Raw genomic sequence first — 22,159 nt, 5'->3', positions numbered from 1 at the left:
CAGGCCGAGACCCTTCGTCAGGACTAACTGAAGGAAGAGTGAGTAAGGGATTTGAAAGTTGGAGGGGGATTATTACTCATTAAGTATGTCTGCTATCTCCTCCGATTCCATTCACACCTTTTGACTGTCACACTTGATTGGTCCTATTCTCTCACATCTTACCCTCTTGCTCTTCACATACTCGTAGAATGCCTTGGGGTTTTCCTTAATCTTGCTCGCCAAGGCCTTCTCATGGTCCCTTCTGGCTCTCCGAATTTCATTCTTAAGCTCCTTGCTGCTAGCCTTATAATCTTCTAGATCTCTATCATTACCTCGTAAGCCTTTCTTTTCTTCTTGACTAGACAGCCTTTGTACACCACGGTTCCTGTACCCTACCATGCTTTCCTTGTCTCATTGGAACGTACGTATGCAGAACGCCACGCAAATATCCCCTGAACATTTGCCACATTTCTGCCATACATTTCCATGAGAACATCTGTTCCCAATTTATGCTTTCAAGTTCCTGCCTGATAGCTTTCCCCTTACTCCAATTAAACACTCTCCTAACTTGTCTGTTCCTATCTGTCTCCAGGAGATAGAATTGCGATCACTATCTCCAAAATGCTCTCCCACTGAGAGACTTGACACCTGAGCAGGTTCATTTCCCAATACCAGATCAAGTACAGCCTCTCCTCTTGTAGGCTTATCTACATATTATGTCAGGAAACCTTCCTGAATACACTTAACACAGATAGCATGTAGTCAGACTGTCAGGGCAGGCAGATGATAGGACAAAATTGCAGCCACCAGGGTGAGTATAGTGCATTAGGGATGCAAAATCAAAAAGGGTAGCAAATACAGTACTCAAGTGTTATATCTCAATGCACGGACTATAAGAAATAAGGTGGATGATCTTGTTGCACTATTACAGATTGTCAGGTCAAGTCTGATATTGTGGCCATCACTGAATCATGGCTGAAAGATGGTTGCAGTTGAGAGCTATATGTCCAAGATTACATGTGGTATCGGAGGGATAGGAAGGTAGGCAGAGGGGATGGTATGACTTGGCAAATCCAATCTACGTTTGGTCTCACCGATGTACAGGAGGCCACACTGGGACCACCAAACACAGTCCTCCCAACACAGTAAATGACCCCCAGCAGACTCACAGGTGAAATGTCGCCTCACCTGGAAGGACTGTTTAGGGCCCTGGATGATAGTGAGGGAAGAGGTGTGGGGCAGGTGTTGTAGCACTTGTTCCACTAGCAAGGATAAGTGCCAGGAGGGAGATCAATGAGGAGAGACGAATGGAGAAGGGAGTCGTGTAGGCAGCGATCCCTGTGGAAAGCAGAAAGTGGGGAGAGGGGAGGGAAACATGCTTGGTGATGGGATCCTATTGGAGATGGTGGAAGTATCGGAGAATTATGTGCTGGACGCGGAGGCTGGTAGGGTGATTGGAGGATGGGGGAACTGCCTTTGCCGAGCATTTATGCTCCATCTGCTAGAACAAGCAGGGTCTCCCAGTGGCCACCCATTTTAATTCCACTTCCCATTCCCATTCTGATATGTCCATCCATGGGCTCCTCCACTGTCGTGATGAGGCCACACTTAGATCGGAGGAACAACACCTTATATACCACTTCGGTAGCCTCCAGCCTGATGGCATGAACATTGATGTCTCAAACTTCTGGTAATATCCTCCAACATCCCCCCCCCCACTTCCATTTCCCATCCCCTTTTCCCTCTCTCATCTTATCTCCTTGCCCACCCATCTCCACCCTCTGGTGTTCCTTTCCCCTTTTTCTTTCTTCCATGACCTTCTATCTCTTTCACCAATCAACTTCCCAGCTCTTTACTTCACCCATCCCGCTCCAGGTTTCACCTATCACCTGGTGGTTCTCTCTCCCCTCCCTTCACCTTTTAGATCTACTCCTCAGCTTTTTTTCTCCAGTCCTGCAAAAGGGTTTTGGCCCAAAACTTCAACTGTACTTTTTTCCGTAGATGCAGTCTGGCCTGCTGAGTTTGCCAGCATTTTGTGTGTGCAACATTAATTTGCAGGTTGAGTCGGTGTGAGGAAGGCAAATGTGATGTTAGAATTCATTTAAAGAGGTCTAGAATATAAAAGCAAGGATGTAATGTTGAGACTTTCTACAGCACTGATGGGTCCTCACTTCGAGTATTGTGAGCAATTTTATAACAATATAACATATAACCATATAACAATTACAGCACAGAAACAGGCCATCTCGGCCCTACTCCGTGCTGAATGCTTACTCTCACCTAGTCCCACCGACCTGCACTCAACCCTTAACCCTCCATTCCTTTCCTGTCCATATAGCTGTCCAATTTAACTTTAAGTGACAATATCATACCTGCCTCAACCACTTCTGCTGGAAGCTCGTTCCACACAGCTACCACTCTCTGAGTAAGGAAGTTCCCCCTCATGTTACCCCTAAACTTTTGCCCTTTAACTCTCAACTCATGTCCTCTTGTTTGAATGTCCCCCACTCTCAATGGAAAAGCCTATCCACGTCAACTCTATCTATCCCCCTCATAATTTTAAATACCTCTATCAAGTCCTCCCTCAACCTTCTACATTCCAAAGAATAAAGACCCAGCTTGTTCAACCTTTCTCTGTAACTTAGGTGATGAAACCCAGGTAATATTCCAGTAAATCTCCTCTGTACTCAGTCTATTTTGTTGACATTTTTCCTATAAATTGGTGACCAGAACTGTACACAATACTCCAAATTTGGCCTTACCAATGCCTTGTACAATTTTAACATTACATCCCAACTCCTATACTCAATGTTCTGATTTATAATGGCCAGCATACCAAAAGCTTTCTTCACCACCCTATCCAAATGAGATTCCACCTTTAGGGAACTATGCACCATTATTCCTAGATCCCTCTGTTCTACTGCATTCTTCAATGTCCTACCATTTACCATGTATGTCCTGTTTTGATTAGTCCTACCAAAATGTAGCAGCTCACATTTATCAGCATTATACTCCATCTGCCATCTTTCAGCCCACTCTTCTAACTGGCCTAAATCTCTCTGCAAGCTTTGAAAACCTACTTCATTATCCACAACTCCACCTATCTTAGTATCATCTGCATACTTACTAATCCAATTTACCACCCCATCATCCAGATCATTAATGTATATGACAAACGACACTGGACCCAGTACAGATCCCTGAGGCACACCACTAGTCACCGGCCTCCAACCTGACGAACAGTTATCCACCACTACTCTCTGGTGTCTCCCATCCAGCCACTGCTGAATCCATTTTACTACTTCAATATTAATACCTAGCGATTGAACCTTCCATGTGGAACCTTGTCAAACGCCTTACTGAAGTCCATATGGACAACATCCACTGCTTTACCCTCGTCAACTTTCCCAGTAACCTCTTCAAAAAATGCAATAAGATTTGTCAAACATGACTTTCCATGCACAAATCCATGTTGACTGTTCCTAATCAGACCCTGTCTATCCAGATAATTATATATACCATCTCTAAGAATACTTTCCATCAATTTACCCACCACTGACATCAAACTCACAGGCCGATAATTGCTAGGTTTACTCTTAGAACCGTTTTTAAACAATGGAACAACATGAGCAATACGCCAATCCTTCGGCACCATCCCCATTTCTAATGGCATTTGAAATATTTCTGTCAGAGCCACTGCTATTTCCACACTAACATCCCTCTAGGTCCTAGTGAATAACCTGTCCGGCCCCGGAGACTTATCCACTTTTATATTCTTTAAAAGCACTAGTACTTCCTCTTCTTTAACCATATAACCATATAACAATTACAGCACGGAAACAGGCCATCTTGGCCCTTCTAGTCCGTACCGAATTCTTACACTCACCTAGTCCCACCGACCTGCACTCGGCCCATAACCCTCCATTCCTTTCCTGTCCATATATCTATCCAATTTAACTTTAAACGACAACATCGAACATGCCTCAACCACTTCTGCTGGAAGCTTGTTCCACACAGCTACCACTCTCTGAGTAAAGAAGTTCCCCCTCATGTTACCCCTAAACTTTTGCCCTTTAACTCTCAACTCATGTCCTCTTGTTTGAATCTCCCCCATTCTCAATGGAAAAAGCCTATCCGTGTCAACTCTATCAATCCCCCTCATAATTTTAAACACCTCTATCAAGTCCCCCCTCAACCTTCTACGCTCCAAAGAATAAAGACCTAACTTGTTCAACCTTTCTCTGTAACTTAGGAGATGAAACCCAGGCAACATTTTAGTAAATCTCCTCTGTATTCTGTCAATTTTATTGACAACTTTCCTATAATTTGGTGACCAGAACTGTACACAATACTCCAAATTTGGCCTTACCAATTCCTTATACAATTTCAACATTACATCCCAACTCCTTCATTCACTGCTCTGATTAACAAAGGCCAGCATACCAAAAGCTTTCTTCACCACCCTGTCCGCATGAGATTCCACCTTCAAGGAACTATGCACAATTTTTCCTAGATCCCTCTGTTCTACTGCATTCTTCAATGCCCTACCATTTACCATGTATGTCCTATTTTGATTAGTCCTACCAAAATGTAGCACCTCACATTTTTCAGCATTAAACTCCATCTGCCATCTTTCAGCTCACTCTTCTAACTGGCCTAAATCTCTCTGCAAGCTTTGAAAACCTACTTCATTATCCACAACGCCACCTATCTTAGTATCATCTGCATACTTACTAATCCAATTTACCACCCCATCATCCAGATCATTAATGTATATGACAAACAACATTGGACCCATACAGATCCCTAAGGCACACTGCTACACACCGTTCTCCAATCTGACCCACAGTTATCCACCACTACTCTCTGGCGTCTCCCGTCCAGCCACTGTTGAATCCATTTTACTACTTCGATATCAATGCCTAACGATTGAACCTTCCTAACTAACCTTCCGTGTGGAACCTTGTCAAAGGTCTTACTGAAGTCCATATAGACAACATCCACCGCTTTACCCTCGTCAACTTTCCTAGTAACTTCATTAAAAAATTCAATAAGATTTGTCAAACATGACCTTCCATGCACAAATCCATGTTGACTGTTCCTAATCAGATCCTGTCTATCCAGATAATTATATATACCATCTCTAAGAATACTTTCCATCAATTTACCCACCACTGATGTCAAACTCACAGGCCGATAATTGCTAGGTTTACTCTTAGAACCCTTTTTAAACAATGGAACCACGAGCAATATGCCAATCCTCCGGCACCATCCCTGTTTCTAATGACATTTGAAATATTTCTGTCAGAGCCCCTGCTATTTCCTCACTAATTTCCCTCAAGGAATATCCTGTCCGGACCTAGAGACATATCCACTTTATATTCCTTAAAAGCACCAGTACTTCCTCTTCTTTAATCATCATACTTTCCATAACTACCCTCCTTGTTTCCTTTACCTTACACAATTCAATATCCTTCTCCTTAATGAATACCAAAGAAAAGAAATTGTTCAAAATCTCCCCCATCTCTTTTGGCTCCGCACGTAGCTGTCCACTCTGATTCTCTAAGGGACAAATTTTATCCCTCACTATCCTTTTGCTATTAATATAACTGTAAAAACTCTTTGGATTTATTTTCATCTTACTTGCCAAAGCAGCCTCATACCTTCTTTTAGCTTTTCTAATTTCTTTCTTAAGATTCGTTTTACAATCTTTATATTCCTCAAGCACCTCATTTACTCCAAGCTGCCTATATTTATTGTAGATCCCTCTCTTTATTCAAACCAAGTTTCCAATATCCCTTGAAAACCATGGCTCTCTCAAACTTTTAACCTTTCCTTTCAACCTAACAGGAACATAAAGATCCTGTACCCTCAAAATTTCACCTTTAAATGACCTCCATTTCTCTATTACATCCTTCCCATAAAACAAATTATCCCAATCCACTCCTTCTAAATCCTTTGGCATCTCCTCAAAGTTAGCCTTTCTCCAATCAAAAATCTCAACCCTGGGTCCAGTCCTATCCTTCTCCATAATTATATTGAAACTAATGGCATTGTGATCACTGGACCTGAAGTGCTCCTCAACACATACCTCTGTCACCTGCGCTATCTCATTCCCTAATAGGAGATCCAATGCTGCCCCTTCTCTGGTTGGTACCTTTATGTATTGCTGCAAAGAACTATCTTGCACACATTTGACAATCTCCAAACCATCCAGCCCTTTTACAGAATGGGCTTCCCAGTCTATGTGTGGAAAATTAAAATCTCCCACAATCACAACCTTGTGCTTACTACAAATATCTGCTATCTTCTTACAATTTTGCTCCTCCAGTTCTCGGTCCCCATTAGGTGGTCTATAACACACCCCTTTAAGCGTCACTATACCTTTTGCATTCCTCAATTCCACCCAAATAGCCTCCCTAGACGAGTCCACTAATCTATGCTGCCAGAGCACCGCTGTTATATTTTCTCTGACTAGCAATGCAAAATCTCCCCCTCTTGCCCCTCCTATTCTATCACACCTGATGCAACGAAATCCTGGAACATTTAGTTGCCAATCACACCCCTCCTGCAACCATGTTTCACTCATAGCTACAACATCACATTTCCAGGTATCAATCCATGCTCTAAGCTCATCCACCATTCTTACGATGCTCCTAGCTTTAAAATAATTGCATTTAAGAAACTCTCCACCTCTTACTCTCTGTTTATCCTTAATGGAGCAAACAACTTTGTTATCTTTTTCTTCCTTGTCCCCTACATCTTTGGTCTGAGTGCTCCACTTCTCTGTCACCTGCCTATCCTCCCTCACACACTGTCTGCTAGCTTTCTCTATTTGTGAACTAACCTCCTCCCTTCTAGTCTCTTTAATTTGATTCCCACCCCCCAACCATTCTAGTTTAAAGTCACCTCAGTAGCCCTCGCAAATCTCCCTGCCAGGATATTGGTCCCCCTAGGATTCAAGTGTAACCCATCCTTTTTGTACAGGTTACACCTGCGCCAAAAGAGGTCCCAATGATCCAAAAACTTGAATCCCTGCCCCCTGCTCCAATCCCTCAGCCACGCATTTATCCTTTACCTCATTGCATTCCTACTTTCACTGTCGCGTAGCACAGTCAGTAATCCCGAGATTACTACCTTTGCGGTCCTTTTTCTCAACTCCCTTCCTAACTCTTATATTCTCCTTTCAGGACTTCTTCCCTTTTTCTACCTATGTCATTGGTACCTATATGTACCACGACCTCTGGCTCCTCTCCCTCCCACTTCTGGATCTCTTGGACACGATCAGAAACATCCTGGACCTTGGCACCAGGGAGGCAAACTACCGTCTGGGTCTCCGGACTGCATCCACAGGATCACCTATCTGAAACCCTAACTATCGAGTCCCCATTACTACTGCCCTCCTCTTCCTTTCCCTACCCTCCTGAGCTACGGGGCCAGACTCTGTGCCAGAGGCACGGTCACTGTTGCTTCCCCCAGGTAAGCTGTCCCCCCAACAGTACTCAAACAGGGGTACTTATTGTCAATTTTCTTTAATCATCATAGGTTCCATAACTTCCCTATCTGTTTCCCTTACCTTACAGAATTCAATATCCTTCTCCTTAGTGAATACCAAAGAAAAGAAATTGTTTAAAATCTCCCCCATCTGTTTTAGCTCCACACATAGCTGTCCACTCTGATTCTCTAAGGGACCAATTTTGTCCCTCACTATCCTTTTGCTATTAATATAACTGTAGAAACGCTTTGGATTTATTTTCACCTTACTTGCCAAAGCAACCTCGTATCTTCTTTTAGCTTTCTAATTTCTTTCTTAAGATTCTTTTTACATTCTTTATATTCTTCGAGCACCTTACTTACTCCATGCTGCCTATATTTATTGTAGATAACTTTGGACCCTTTATCTTAGAAAAAGATGTGTTGAAACTGGAGAGGCTTCAAAAGAGATTCACAAAAATGATTCCAGGATTGAATGGCTTGTCATATGAAGAGCGTTTGATGGCACTGGGCCTGTGTCCTCTTGAATTCAGAAGAATGAAGTGTGACCTCATTGAAACCATTGAAAAGCTGCCACTTCCTGACACAATATTCCATCTAACCTTCTTTGCACACTCCCCTAATCTCTCCAAGTCCTTCTGCAGCCTCCTTGCTTCCTCAAAATTACTTGCCCCTCTATCTATCTTCATGTCATTTGCAAACTTTGCAACAAAGCAATCAATTCCATCATCCAAATCATTGACATATAACGTAAAAAGAATTGGTCCTAAAACAGACTCCTGTGGAACACCACTAGTCACCGGCAGCCAAGCAGAAAAGGCTCCCTTTATTCCCACTCTTTGCTTCCTGCCTATCAGCCAATGCTTTTATCTATGCTGAGGAGGAATCTTTCCTCTTATACCATGTGCTCATAGCCTATTAAGAAGCCTCATTTCTGGCACTTTGTCAAAGGCCTTTTGAAAATCCAAGTACACAATATCAACCAGTTCTCTTTTGTCTATCCTGCTTGTTATCCTGGCGATGCTTCCAGAAACCGTGGAAATATAGGAAAGACAGGCTATCATGACGGGTTCCGCCTCGATGTTAGGTTTCTTGCTTTTTCTGTTGGACCTTTTAAGGGCTCAATTGATTTCCTTCTCCTTGTAGCCATTCTGTAGGAATGTCGTGCGTAATCTTCTTATTTCCTCGTGGAGACTCTCCAGATCCAAAATAGTTTTCACAGGGTTAATCATGTGGACTTATACCTCAATAATAACAGCCACCATCACGTCTCCCACAGAGAATGTTTCTTTCCATTAATATTTCCATGGTTTCTGGAAGCATCGCCGGGATCCTGAAGAAATACTGGATTAATACCAGACACAAGGAAGCTCAAATCACAGCTTAGGCAAGATCAGGCTTGGGTGAGGTAAAGTATCTTGTAAGTCTCAGTCAGTCTCTCTCTCTCTCTCTCTCTATCTCTATATCTCTCTCCGTGTCTCTCTCTCTCTCTCTCTCGCTCCATCTAATTCTCTATCTCTCTCTCTTCTTGTTCATTTCTTATCCGTTAGGGCATAGTAGGCCAGTGAGAATAGCTACAGTGGCAGTGTTTTGTACACTGCGTGGGATATGGCAAGTCTGGGAGACCTCCAGTTCCCAGATACACACCTCTGCATCAGGTGCACCAAGTTGCAGCTCCTGAGAGAATGTATTAAGGAACTGGAGCTACAGCTTGTTGACCTTCGACTCATAGAGAAACATAAACATAGAACATAGAATAGTACAACATAGTACGGGCCCTTCAGCCCACAATGTTGTGCCGACCCTCAAACCCTGCCTCCCATATAAGCCCCCACCTTAAATTCCTCCATATACCTGTCTAGTAGTCTCTTAAACTTCACTAGTGTATCTGCCTCCACCACTGACTCAGGCAGTGCATTCCACGCACCAACCACTCTCTGAGTAAAAAACCTTCCTCTAATATCCCCCTTGAACTTCCCACCCCTTACCTTAAAGCCATGTCCTCCTGTATTGAGCAGTGCTGCCCTGGGGAAGAGGTGATGGCTATCCAGTCTATCTATTCCTCTTATTATCTTGTACACCTCTATCATGTCTCCTCTCATCCTCCTTCTCTCCAAAGCGTAAAGCCCTAGCTCCCTTAATCTCTGATCATAATGCATACTTTCTAAACCAGGCAGCATCCTGGTAAATCTCCTCTGTACCCTTTCCAAAGCTACCACATCCTTCCTATAGTGAGGCGACCAGAACTGGACACAGTACTCCAATTGTGGCCTAACCAGAGTTTTATAGAGCTGCATCATTACATCGCGACTCTTAAACTCTATCCCTCGACTTATGAAAGCTACCACCCCATAAGCTTTCTTAACTACCCTATCCACCTGTGAGGCAACTTTCAGGGATCTGTGGACATGTACCCCGAGATCCCTCTGCTCCTCCACACTACCAAGTATCCTGCCATTTACTTTGTACTCTGCCTTGGAGTTTGTCCTTCCAAAGTATACCACCTCACACTTCTCTGGGTTGAACTCCATCTGCCACTTCTCAGCCCACTCCTGCATCCTATCAATGTCTCTCTGCAATCTTTGACAATCCTCTACACTATCTACAACACCACCAACCTTTGTGGCATCTGCAAACTTGCAAACCCACCCTTCTACCCCCACATCAAGGTCGTTAATAAAAATCACGAAAAGTAGAGGTCCCAGAACAGATCCTCGTGGGACACCACTAGTCACAATCCTCCAATCTGAATGTACTCGCTCCACCACCTTCCTCTGCCTTCTGCAGGCAAGCCAATTCTGAATCCACCTGGCCAAACTTCCCTGGATCCCATGCCTTCTAACTTCCTGAATAAGCCTACCATGTGGAACCTTGTCAAATGCCTTACTAAAGTCCATATAGATCACATCCACTGCACTACCCTCATCTATATGCCTGGTCACCTCCTCAAAGAACTCTATCAGGCTTGTTAGACACGATCTGCCCTTCACAAAGCCATGCTGACTGTCCCTGATCAGACCATGATTCTCTAAATGCCTATAGATCCTGTCTCTAAGAATCTTTTCCAACAGCTTTCCCACCACAGACGTAAGGCTCACTGGTCTATAATTACCTGGACTATCCCTACTACCTTTTTTGAACAAGGAGACAACATTCGCCTCCCTCCAATCCTCCTGTACCATTCCTGTGGACAACGAGGACATAAAGATCCTAGCCAGAGGCTCAGCAATCTCTTCTCTTGCCTCGTGGAGCAGCCTGGGGAATATTCCATCAGGCCCCGGGGACTTATCTGTCCTAATGTATTTTAACAACTCCAACACCTCCTCTCCCTTAATATCAACATGCTCCAGAACATCAACCTCACTCATATTGTCCTCACCATCATCAAGTTCCCTCTCATTGATGAATACCAAAGAGAAGTATTCATTGAGGACCTCGCTCACTTCCACAGCCTCCAGGCACATCTTCCCACCTTTATCTCTAATCGGTCCTACCTTCACTCCTGTCATCCCTTTTTTCTTCACATAATTGAAGAATGCCTTGGGGTTTTCCTTTACCCTACTCGCCAAGGCCTTCTCATGCCCCCTCCTTGCTCTTCTCAGCCCCTTCTTAAGCTCCTTTCTTTCTTCCCTATATTCTGCAATAGACCCATCTGATCCTTGCTCCCTAAACCTCATGTATGCTGCCTTCTTCCACCTGACTAGATTTTCCACCTCACTTGTCATCCATGGTTCCTTCACCCTACCATTCTTTATCTTCCTCACTGGGACAAATTTATCCCTTACATCCCGCAAGAGATCTCTAAACATCGACCACATGTCCATAGTACATTTCCCTGCAAAAACATCATCCCAATTCACACCCGCAAGTTCTAGCCTTATAGCTTCATAATTTGCCCTTCCTGAATTAAAAATTTTCCTGTCCTCTCTGATTCTATCCTTTTCCATGATAATGCTAAAGGCCAGGGAGCGGTGGTCACTGTCCCCCAGATGCTCACCCACTGAGAGATCTGTGACCTGACCCGGTTCATTACCTAGTACTAGATCTAGTATGGCATTCCCCCTGGTCGGCCTGTCCACATACTGTGACAGGAATCCATCCTGGACACACTTAACAAACTCTGCCCCATCTAAACCCTTGGAACTAATCAGGTGCCAATCAATATTAGGGAAGTTAAAGTCACCCATGATAACAACCTTGTTATTTTTGCACCTTTCCAAAATCTGCCTCCCAATCTGCTCCTCTGTATCTCTGCTGCTACCAGGGGGCCTATAGAATACCCCCAGTAGAGTAACTACTCCCTTCCTGTTCCTGACTTCCACCCATATTGACTCAAAAGAGGATCCTGCTACATTAGGAGAATGAGATGGTGATGGACAGGAGCTATAGAGAGGTAGTCACCCCTAGATTGCAGGAGAGAGGTAACTGGGTGATTGTCAGGAGAAGGAGGGGAATTGCACAGCCAGTGGCCGTTCCCCTCAATAATAATTATACAACTTTAGACTCCAATGAAGGAGCCGACCTACCAGATGAGAGCCACAGTGAACGGGTCTCTGGCACTGACTCTGGTGCTGCAGCTCAAAAGAGCAGAGAGGTGAAGAGGAGTGCAGTGTTGATAGAGATACTTTAGTAATAAAAATATAGGCGAGATTCTGTGCAACACACACAAAATGCTAGATCAACTCAGCAGGCCAGGCAGCATCTAGGAGAAGAATACAGTTGACATTTCGGGCCAAAACCCTTCGACAGGACTACCGAAGAGTTTCGGCTCGAAACATAAACTGTAATCTTTTCCTAAATGCTGCCTGGCCTTCTGAGTTCCTCCAGAATTTTGTGTGTGTTGCTCGCATTTCCAGCATCTGCAGATTTTCTCTTGTTTGTGATGCGGTTCTGTGGGCATGATAGAGACACCCAGATGTTATGTTGCCTCCCTGGTGCCAGCATCAGGGATTTCTCAGATCGGGTCCATGGCATTCTCAAGGGCAAGGGTGAATATCCAGATGTCTTGGTACATATTATCGCCAAGCACAAAGATGTGGCTCAAAGAGGCGTCAACAGAGGCTTCAATTGCCATTCCTCTAGTGGGCTCAACTACAAGCTGCTACAGAAATCCATGCCGTTGGCATTCTACAAATTCCCTCTCTTGGGATTCCAGCACCAACCTGATTTTTCCAATCCACCTGCATATTGAAAATCCCCATGATAATCATGTTTCCCTTTTTACATGCCTTTTCTATCTCCTTTTGTAATTTGTAGCCCATGTCCTAGCTACTGTTTGGGGATCTGTAAATAACTCCCATCTGGGTTGTTTTATCCTTGCAGTTTCATTACCCACAAGGATTCTACATCTCCCAATCCTATGTCACATCTTTCTAAGGATTTGAATTCATTTTTACCTACAGATCCACTGCAACCCCTCTGCCCATATGCCTATCCTAAACCATGTGTATCCTTGGATGATAAGATCCCAGTTATGTTCTTCTTTCAGCCATAACTCAGAGATGTCACAACATCATACCTTCCAATCTCAAACTGTGCTACAAGATCATCTGCCTTATTCTTTATACTGCATACATTCAAATATAACACCTTCGGTCCTGTATTCATCACTGTTTTTGATTTTGGCCCACTGTTATACTTTAGCTCATCCCACCGACTGCAGTTTTGCCCTATCATCTGCCTGTCCTTCCGCACAGTCTCACTAATCACTGCCTCTATTTGTACAACAGCATCCCTCTCCTCAGTCCTATTACTCTGGTTGCTATCCCCCGCCAAATTCATTCAAATCCTCCCCATAGCTCTAGCAAACCTGTCTGCAAGGATATTGGAACCATAGAAGGATAGAAACATAGAAAATAGGTGCAGGAGTAGGCCATTTGGCCCTTCGAGCCTGCACTGCCATTCAGTATGATCATGGCTGATCATCCAACTCAGAACCCTGTACCAACCTTCCCTCCATACCCCCTGATCCCTTTAGCCACAAGGGCCATATCTAACTTGCTCTTAAATATAGCTAATGAACTGGCCTCAACTGTTTCCTGTGGCAGAGAATTCCACAGATTCACCACTCTCTGTGTGAAGAAGTTTTTCCTCATCTCGGTCCTAAAAGGCTTCCCCTTTATCCTCAAACTGTGACTTCCCCAACATGAGGAACAATCTTCCTGCATCTAGCAGGGTTTCGGGTTTCGATGTAAAGCCTTGGGTTTCGATGTAACCTGTATTTCCTTGCAGCCAGCTTTGCTAGAACTGTTTGGGAGGGTCTAAGCAAATTTGGCAGGAGGATGGGAAGCAGAGTGATAGTGCTGAGGATGGGCTGGTTGGTTGACAAACTGAGACTGCTAGCAAGGACAGACTGATAGGGCAAAATTTTAGTCAATAATGTAAAAAGGGGATAAAATCGAAAAGGATGATGAATACAGATATGAAGGTGTTATATTTAAATGCACACAGTACATAGAATAACATAGATGAACCTATTGCACAGTTACAAATTGGCATGTATGATATTGTGGGCACCACTGTGTCGTAGTTGAAAGAAGATTATAGCTGGGAGTTTAACGTCCAAGTATACACATTGTATTGAAAGGATAGGCAGGTAGGCAGAGGGGGTGGGGTGTTCTATAGGTAAATAGGAAATCAAATCATTAGAGGTGACAAAGGATTGGAAGGTGTAGAATCATTGTGGGTATAGCTAAGGAACTGCAAGGGTAAAAAGAACCTGATGGAAGTTGTATACAGACCCCTCCCGCAACAATAGTAAAGAAGTGGTCTGCACATTACAACAGGAGATAGAAAATGCTTGTCAAAAGGGCAATGTTACGATAGTCATGGGAGATTTTAACATGCAGGTCGATTTGGAAAATTAGGTTGGTAATCTCAAGAAAGTGAGTTTGTTGAATGCCTAAGAGGTGGCTTTTTAGAGCAGTTTGTCGTTGAAACTTCTAGGAAATCAGTTATACTAGATTGGGTGTTATATATTGAGCAGGAGGTGATTAGGGTGCTTAAGGTAAAAGAAATCTTAGGAACCAGTGATCACAGTATGATTGAGTTTAGCTTGAAATTTGATAGGAAGGAAGTAAAGTCTGATGTAGTAGTATTTCAGTGGAGTAAAGGAAATTACAGTGGTATGAGAGAGGAGATTGCCAAAGTAAATTGGAAGGAGTTGCTGGCAGGGATGTCACCAGAGCAGCAAAGGCGTGTGTTTAGGGGGAAAATGAGGAAGGTACAGGATATGTGCATTCCAAAAATGAAGAAATACTCAAATGGCAAAATATCTGATCAGGGAAGTCAGTGCTAATGTAAAAGCAAAAGAGAATGCATACAACAAAGCAAAGATTAGTGGGAAGACAGACGATTGGAAACCTTTTAAAACCCTACAGAGAGCAACTAAAAGAATCAATAGGAGGGAAGAGATGAAATACGAAAGCAAGCTATCAAACAATATTGAAGTGCAGAGTAAAAGCTTTTTCATGTATGTAAAAAACAAAACAGAGTTCAGAGTGGATATAGGACCACTAGAAAATGAGGCCGGAGAAATACATCAGTGGCCAAGGAGATGGCAGATGAACTAAATGAGTCTTTTGCATCAGCCTTCACTTGGAAGACACCAGCAGTGTGCCAGATGTTGAAGGGTGTGAGGGAAGAGAAGTGAGTGCAGTTACTATTACAAGAGAGAAGTTGCACAAAATGCTGAAAGACCTATGGGTACATAGGTCACCCAGGCCAGATGAACTGCGCTCTAGGGTTCTGAAAGAGATAGCAGTAGATATTGTGGAGGCATTAGTAATGATCTTTCAAAAATCATTGGACTCTGGCCTGGTGCAGAGGACTGGAAAATTGCAAATGTCACTCCATTCTTTAAGAAAGGAGGAAGGCAACAGAAAGGAAATTATAGACCAGTTAGCCTGACCTCAGTGGTTGGGAAGATGTTGGAGTCCATTGTTAAGGATGAGGGTATGGAGTACCTGGTGACACGTGATAAGATAGGATATTGTGAGCATGGTTTCCTTCAGGGAAAATCTTGCCTGACAAACCTGTTGGAATCCTTTGAGGAGATAACATGATGGGATGCATCCCAGGGTGCTGAGGGAATTGGTGGAGGTTATAGTAGATGTGTTGGTAATCATTTACCAAAATTCTCAAGACTCTGGGCAGGTCCCAGCGGATTGGAAGGCAGCAAATGTCATGCCACTTTTTAAAAAAGGATGTAGGCAAAAGACATAGAACAGTACAGCACAGTACAGGCCCTTTGGGCTACAATGTTGTGCCGACCCTTAATCCCTATCTCCAGTTCTGGTCGCCTCACTATAGGAAGGATGTGGAAGCACTGGAAAAGGTACAGAGGAGATTTACCAGGATGCTGCCTGGTTTAGAGAGTATGGATTGTGATCAGAGATTAAGGGAGCTAGGACTTTACTCTTTGGAGAGAAGGAGGATGAGAGGAGACATGATAGAGGTGTACAAGATAATAAGAGGAATAGATAGAGTGGATAGCCAGCGCCTCTTCCCCAGGGCACCACTGCTCAATAGAAGGGGACATAGCTTTAAGGTAAGGGGTGGGAAGTTTAAGGGGGATATTAGAGGAATGTTTTTTCACTCAGAGAGTGTTTGGTGCGTGGAATACTCTGCCTGAGTCAGTGGTGGAGGCAGATACACTAGTGAAATTTAAGAGACTACTAGACGGGTATTTGGAGGAATTTAAAGTGGGTGTTATATGGGAGGCAGGGTTTCAGGGTTGGCACAACAATGTGGGCCAAAGGGCCTGTACTGTACTATTCTATGTTCTGTGTGTGTGTGTGTGTGTGTGTGTGTGTGTGTGTGTGTATTACTGAGTATGTATGAGGATATTTGTGCGTATGTCTGCTTGTGTATGTATATACATTTGCGTGTGTATATGTGTGTTTGTGTGAACGGTGTGTATGAAGGACTGGTATTGGTTAGCAACAGTTTGTTCCTCTCTGCCGTATCTGTGTGTTGCACTAGGTAAGATGGTGACCTTCAGCTGGAATGAAAGATGCGTAGTTGTGACCTTACATATGTATTGTCTTCCAGTGAGGCCTACCCAAGCTGTACAGTGACAGATGTGCAGTTCTGCTTTGATGTCCGTGCTCTGATGAAACTCGACTGTGAAAGGTAAACTATGAGCAGAGCAAATGGGAAAAGTCCACAGTTGCATTCAGCCACAACGAGCCCAGAGTCAAACCCTGGCACTGTGAATAATTTCAGATGTAAATAGCAAGTGCAGGAACAACTGATGTTCTCTACGCTAAACATCCATCAGATGTGAACTGTCGCTATCTTTTGATGCTTGCCACTCCTTCCCTGCTATAGCACATTAGCATGCCCTGCACTTTTGTGCATACATAAGAACTAAGAGCAGGAGTCAGCCATATGGCACCTTGAGCTTGCTCTGCCATTCAATAAGATCTTGACTGATCTGGCCATGGACTCGGCTCCACTAATATGCCTTTTCCCCCGTAACCCTTAATTCCCCTGCTGTGCAAAAGCCTACCTAACTGTGCTTTAAATATATTTAATGAAGTAGCCTCTACTGCTTTCCTGGGCAGAGAATTCCACAGATTCACTACTTTCTTGGAAAAGCAGTTTCTTCTTATCGCTGTCCTAAATCTATTCCCCTGAATCTTGAGGCTATGTCCCCTAGTTCTCAGCTCATCTTCCAGTGGAAACAACTTTCCTGCCTCTTTCTTATCCATCTCTTCATAATTTTATAATGTTTCTATAAGATCCCCTCTCATTCTAGTGAGTACAGTCCCAAGGACTCAAGTTCTCCTCATGGGTTAACCCCCTCATCTATGGAACTAACCTCATGCACTTCCTCTGCACTGTCTCCTGCAAACCAAACTTTTGTGGTTTATGTGCTAGCACTCCCAATTCCCTCTGAACAACAACATACTTCAGTCTTTCACCATTTAGAAAACAATCTGATCTTCTATTTTTCCTTCCAAAGTGGATGACCTCGCACTTACCAACATTGTACTCTGTCTGCCTCACCTGTGGCTCCAAGTAGCTGTTTGCATGTGTCAGCAGCCACACCCCAGTACACCACTTCAACAGGCAGGTGAAACCAGGTGATGGTAGCTGGCTACCTCATACTCTGGTGAGCTAGAGACGTGCCTGTCCCAGATTGCAAAGTCAGCTCTGGCCGACTGGGCGGAAGAGATCTACAGTGAGATCCAACAGCCAGGAAGGTGGTGCTGCAACACTCTGTGAAGAGAGAAGGGCATGACAAGGCACAGAAGACTTTATGGTCATCCACTACAACCAAGGAAGATCCCAGTTTGTGACACTTGTTCATACCACTGGACTGGCACTTCTGAGGTCAAGAGAATGTAACTGCCCCAGTGCAACAGCTTTTCCACTTTCCTGCACAGGTTTCCTGACATCGTTGGACATAACAGACAATTACCTCTACAGCTGCCAAACCCTTAGCTACTCACTTAATCTATTTATATCTCTCTGCTTGTAAAGCATTCATTTAGCTCCCTTCCCACATCCTGTGAATCCAAGCATGAATTCCTGTCTTTATCCTGGATCTACCCTCTCCCTAGTTATCCTCTTGTATGTAATATATTTATAAAAATGGTTTAGGATTCTCTTTAATCCTTCTTGCCAAGAACATTTCATGGCCTCTTTGGGCCCTGCCTGAGCACTTTCCTGCTATTTTAATTTTATTTATTCAAGGAGCTGACAAACTTCAGAACCTCTTTCATAATCTGAGTTTCCTTTATCCTGCTCAGGACTGAAATATGCTTGTCCATGGGATTGGTCAGCTATATTTAAACAATATCAGGTGTGCACTTCCACAATAACAATGGTGCACAATTAGCTCCTGTGTAATAGTGTCAAACTCACCCTCCCCCAAATTCTTATTTTTCCAAAAGGTTCATGATATCCTTATACATAATTACTGTATATATAAACTTAAGGAGTTATGATAACTTTTTGCAGAATGATTTTCCAATGAAAGGCCACTCACCTGTCCAAGTTCGTTTCTATAAGACATAAGACATAGGAGCAGAATTAGGCCATCTGGCCCATTGAGTCTGCTCTGCCATTCAATCATGACTGATCCTTTTTTTCAATCTCCTCCTCAACCCCAGTTCCCGGCCTTCTCCCCGTAACCTTTGATGCCACTTCCAATCAAGAACCAATTAGTCTCTACCTTAAATCCACTCAACGACCTGACCTCCAGAGCTGCATGTGGCAACAAATTCCACAACTTCACCACCCTTTTGCTCAAGAAGTTTCTCCGCATCTCTGTTTTGAAAGGACACCCCTCCATCCTGAGGCTGTGCCCTCTTGTCCTAGACTCTCCCACCATGGGAAACATCCTTTCCACATCTACTCTGTGTAAGCCCAAAACAAGTTTGAGTGTGGTCCATACTCTAGTTAGATTATCCACCTACTGTTTCAAGAAATCCTCTTAAATGCACTGAAGAACTTCTACCCCATCTAAGCCTCTTTCACTAAAACAGAAGTAAAAATTTGGTATTAAAGTCACCACTACCACAACTTTTTTTTTACATCTTTCCATAATCTATCTACATATCCGTTCCTCCATCTCTCAGTGTCTGTTCAGAAGCCTACAGTATAACCCCATCAGAATGATTGCACTTCTTTTAATCTTTAACTCTATCCATTTTGTCACAGTGAATCACAGTCATGAGAAGATCAGCAGATGTTGGAAATCTGCATTGTTTCAGTGAATGATCCCTGCACCATGGACATGATGGGCCATGGGCCTATTGCTATGCTATATGACCCTGACACATCCTCAAAGAACTCCAACAGCTCAGTCAGTTGTGATTTACTTTAATAAAGCCATGGTGACTGCTCACTCCCGTAATGCTTTACAAGATGTTTTGTCGTATTCCAGCATTTTTCACTAACATCGGGTTGACAGGTCAGTAGCCCTCTGTTCTCTTTGCCCCTTTTTTCTGAAACAGTGGAGTAATATTTGCTGCCCTCCAGTCCTCAGGAATGATTTCAGGATCTTCAGAACCCCAGAGTGGGACAATTGGAACATCAGCCATCTCTAAAGTCACCATTTCAAAACTCTGAGATTAAGACCATGCATTAGTGTTAGGGTTAGGGTTAGATTCATAGTTCCTTCAGTATGCTAGTCTCACTTTCCCCGTGTTTCTCTAATATATCCAACAGTTTTTATGTGCCTTCTGGAAGACAGATGTTATGTGCCTTCTGGAAGTACAGCATATTAACGGGGGACAAAGAGATAGTAGATGAACTAAATTAATATTTTGCAACAGTCTTCACTATGGAAGACACGAGCAGTGTGCCAGATGTTGAAGGGTGAGAGGGAATAGAGGTGAGTGCAGTTACTATTACAAAGAAGAAGGTGCTCAATAAGCTGAAAGACGTAAGGGTACATGAGTCATCTGGACCAGATAAACTGCACCCCAGCTTTCTGAAAGAGATTTTGGAGGCACTTGTAATGATCTTTCAAAAATCATCGGATTCTGGCATGGTGCCATAGGTCTGGAAAATTGCAAATGTCACTCCACTTTTTAAGAAAGGAGGAAGGCAGTAGAAAGGAAATTATAGACCAGTTAGCCTGACCTCAGTGGTTGGGAAGATGTTGAAGTCAATTGTTAAGGATGAGGTTATGGAGAACTTGGTGACACAGGACAAGATAGGACAACCTTTTCTGTTGGCTGCCAGTGGCTATTGGTGTTCCGCAGGAGTGGGTTTTGGGACAGCTTTTTATGCTGTATATCAGTGATTTAATTGCTGGAACAGATGACTGTTGCCAAGTTTGCAGATGATACAGAGGTTGGTGGAGGGGCAAGTAGTGTTGAGGAAACAGGTAGGCTATAGAAGGACTTAGACAGATGAGGAGAATGGGCAAGAAAGTGGCAAATGAAATACAATGTTGGAAAATGCATGGTCATGCACTTTGGTAGTAGAAACAAATGTGTGGACTATTTTCTAAATGGGGAGAAAATCCAAAAATCTGAGATGCAAAGGGACTTGGGAGTCCTTGTGCAGAACACCCTAAGAGTTAACTTGCAGGTACAGTCAGTGGCGAGGAAGGCAAATATGAGGAACGTTTGATAGCTCTGGGTCTGTACTTGCTGGAATCTAGAAGGATGAGGGGGGATCTCATTGAAACCTTTCTAATGTTGAAAGGATGTTTCCTATGGTGGAGGAGTCTAGAACAAGAAGGCACAACCTCAGGATAGAGAGGCATCCATTTAAAACAGAGATGCGGAAAAATTTCTTCAGCTAGATGGTGGTGAATTTGTGAAATTTGTTTCTACAGACTGGTGTCTTTCTTATCATCAACTCAACCTGCAAGTTAAACTTTATGGAAGCCTCCACAAGGACTCCCAAATCTCTTTGCACCTCTGATTTTTGAATTTCTCCCGGTTTAGAAAAAAATTCATATTTTTATTCCTTTTACCAAAATGCACGACAATGCCCTTCCCTACATTATATTCCATCTGCCACTTTTTTGCCCATTCTCACAATCTGTCTAAGTCCTTCTGCAGATACCCTGCTTCCTCAACACTATCTGCCCCTCCACCTTGCTTCATATCGCCCGCAAATTTGGCCACAAAGCCATTGATTCCTTCATCCAAATCATTGACATATAATGTGAACAGAAGTGGTCGCAACACTGACCCATGTGGCACACCACCGGTCACAGGCAGCCAACCAGAAAGGGCCCCTTTATTCCCACGCTTTCCCTCCTGCCAGTCAACTGATCTTCTATCCATACTAGTACCTTTCCTTGAGATGTCCTTGATTCTGGGGAGGCTAGTACCAATGATGGAGTTGGCTGAGTTTGCAGCATTCTGCAGCCTTTTCCGATCCTGTACAATGGGCCCCCCATATTAAATGATGATGCAACCAGTTAGAATGCTCTCCAGAAACAAGAGAAAATCTGCAGATGCTGGAAATCCAAGCAACACATGCACGTTACTGGAGGAACCCAGCAGACCAGGCAGCATCTATGGAAAGTACAGTTGACGTTTCAGGCCAAGACCCTTTGGCAGGACTGGAGAAAAAAAGATGAGGAGTAGGTTTAAAAGTTGGGAGAGGGGGTAGAGAAACACAAGATGACAGGTGAAACCGGGAGCAGAAGGAATGAAGTAAAGAGCTGGGAAGTTGATTGGTGAAAGAGATACAGTGCTGGAGAAAGGGGAGTCCGATAAGAGAGAACAGAAGGCCATGGAAGAAAGAAAAGGGTGGAGGAGCACCAGAGGGAGGCAATGGGCAGGCAAAGAGATAAGGTGAGAGAGGGAAAAGGGGTTGGAGAATGGTGAAGGAGACGGGGCAGAGCCATTATTGGAAGTTCAAGAAATTGATGTTCGTGCCATCAGGTTGGAGGCTACCCAGATAGAATATAAGGTGTTCCTCCAACCTGAGTGTGGTCCCATCGTGACAGTAGAGGAGGCCATGCATTGACATATTGGAATGGGAATGGGAAGTGAAAGTAAAATGGGTAGCCACTGGGAGATCCTGGTTCTGGTGGATGCAGCGTAGGTGCTCGGCGATTTGGTCTCCCAACTTACATCGGATCTTGCTGATATATAAGACGCCACACTGGGAGCACTGGACACAGTATATGACCCCAACAGACTCACAGGTGAAGTGTCGTCTTACCTGGAAGGTCTGTTTAGGGCTCTGAATGGTGGTGAGGGAG

At 43.7% G+C, this 22,159-nt stretch overlaps 1 protein-coding gene across 9 annotated transcripts in view; it reads left to right on the top strand.

Moving 5' to 3' along the window:
* The window catches only part of tmem63c (transmembrane protein 63C), a 342,578-nt gene that overhangs the window by 134,667 nt on the left and 185,752 nt on the right, over positions 1–22,159 (top strand). For 8 of the 9 annotated variants that reach the window (XM_063042821.1, XM_063042849.1, XM_063042781.1 and 5 more), the window contains one exon: positions 16,525–16,605. The exons of the other annotated variant lie outside the window; for it this stretch is intronic. In XM_063042821.1, coding sequence (XP_062898891.1) covers positions 16,525–16,605 — 81 coding nt within the window. The remainder of the gene's footprint in view (positions 1–16,524; positions 16,606–22,159) is intronic. 9 annotated transcript variants of the gene reach the window in all.

Source organism: Mobula hypostoma, chromosome 1 (genome assembly GCF_963921235.1).
Source record: "Mobula hypostoma chromosome 1, sMobHyp1.1, whole genome shotgun sequence".
Taxonomy (NCBI): Eukaryota; Metazoa; Chordata; class Chondrichthyes; order Myliobatiformes; family Myliobatidae; genus Mobula; species Mobula hypostoma.
This window is presented reverse-complemented; position numbering and strand designations above follow the sequence as displayed.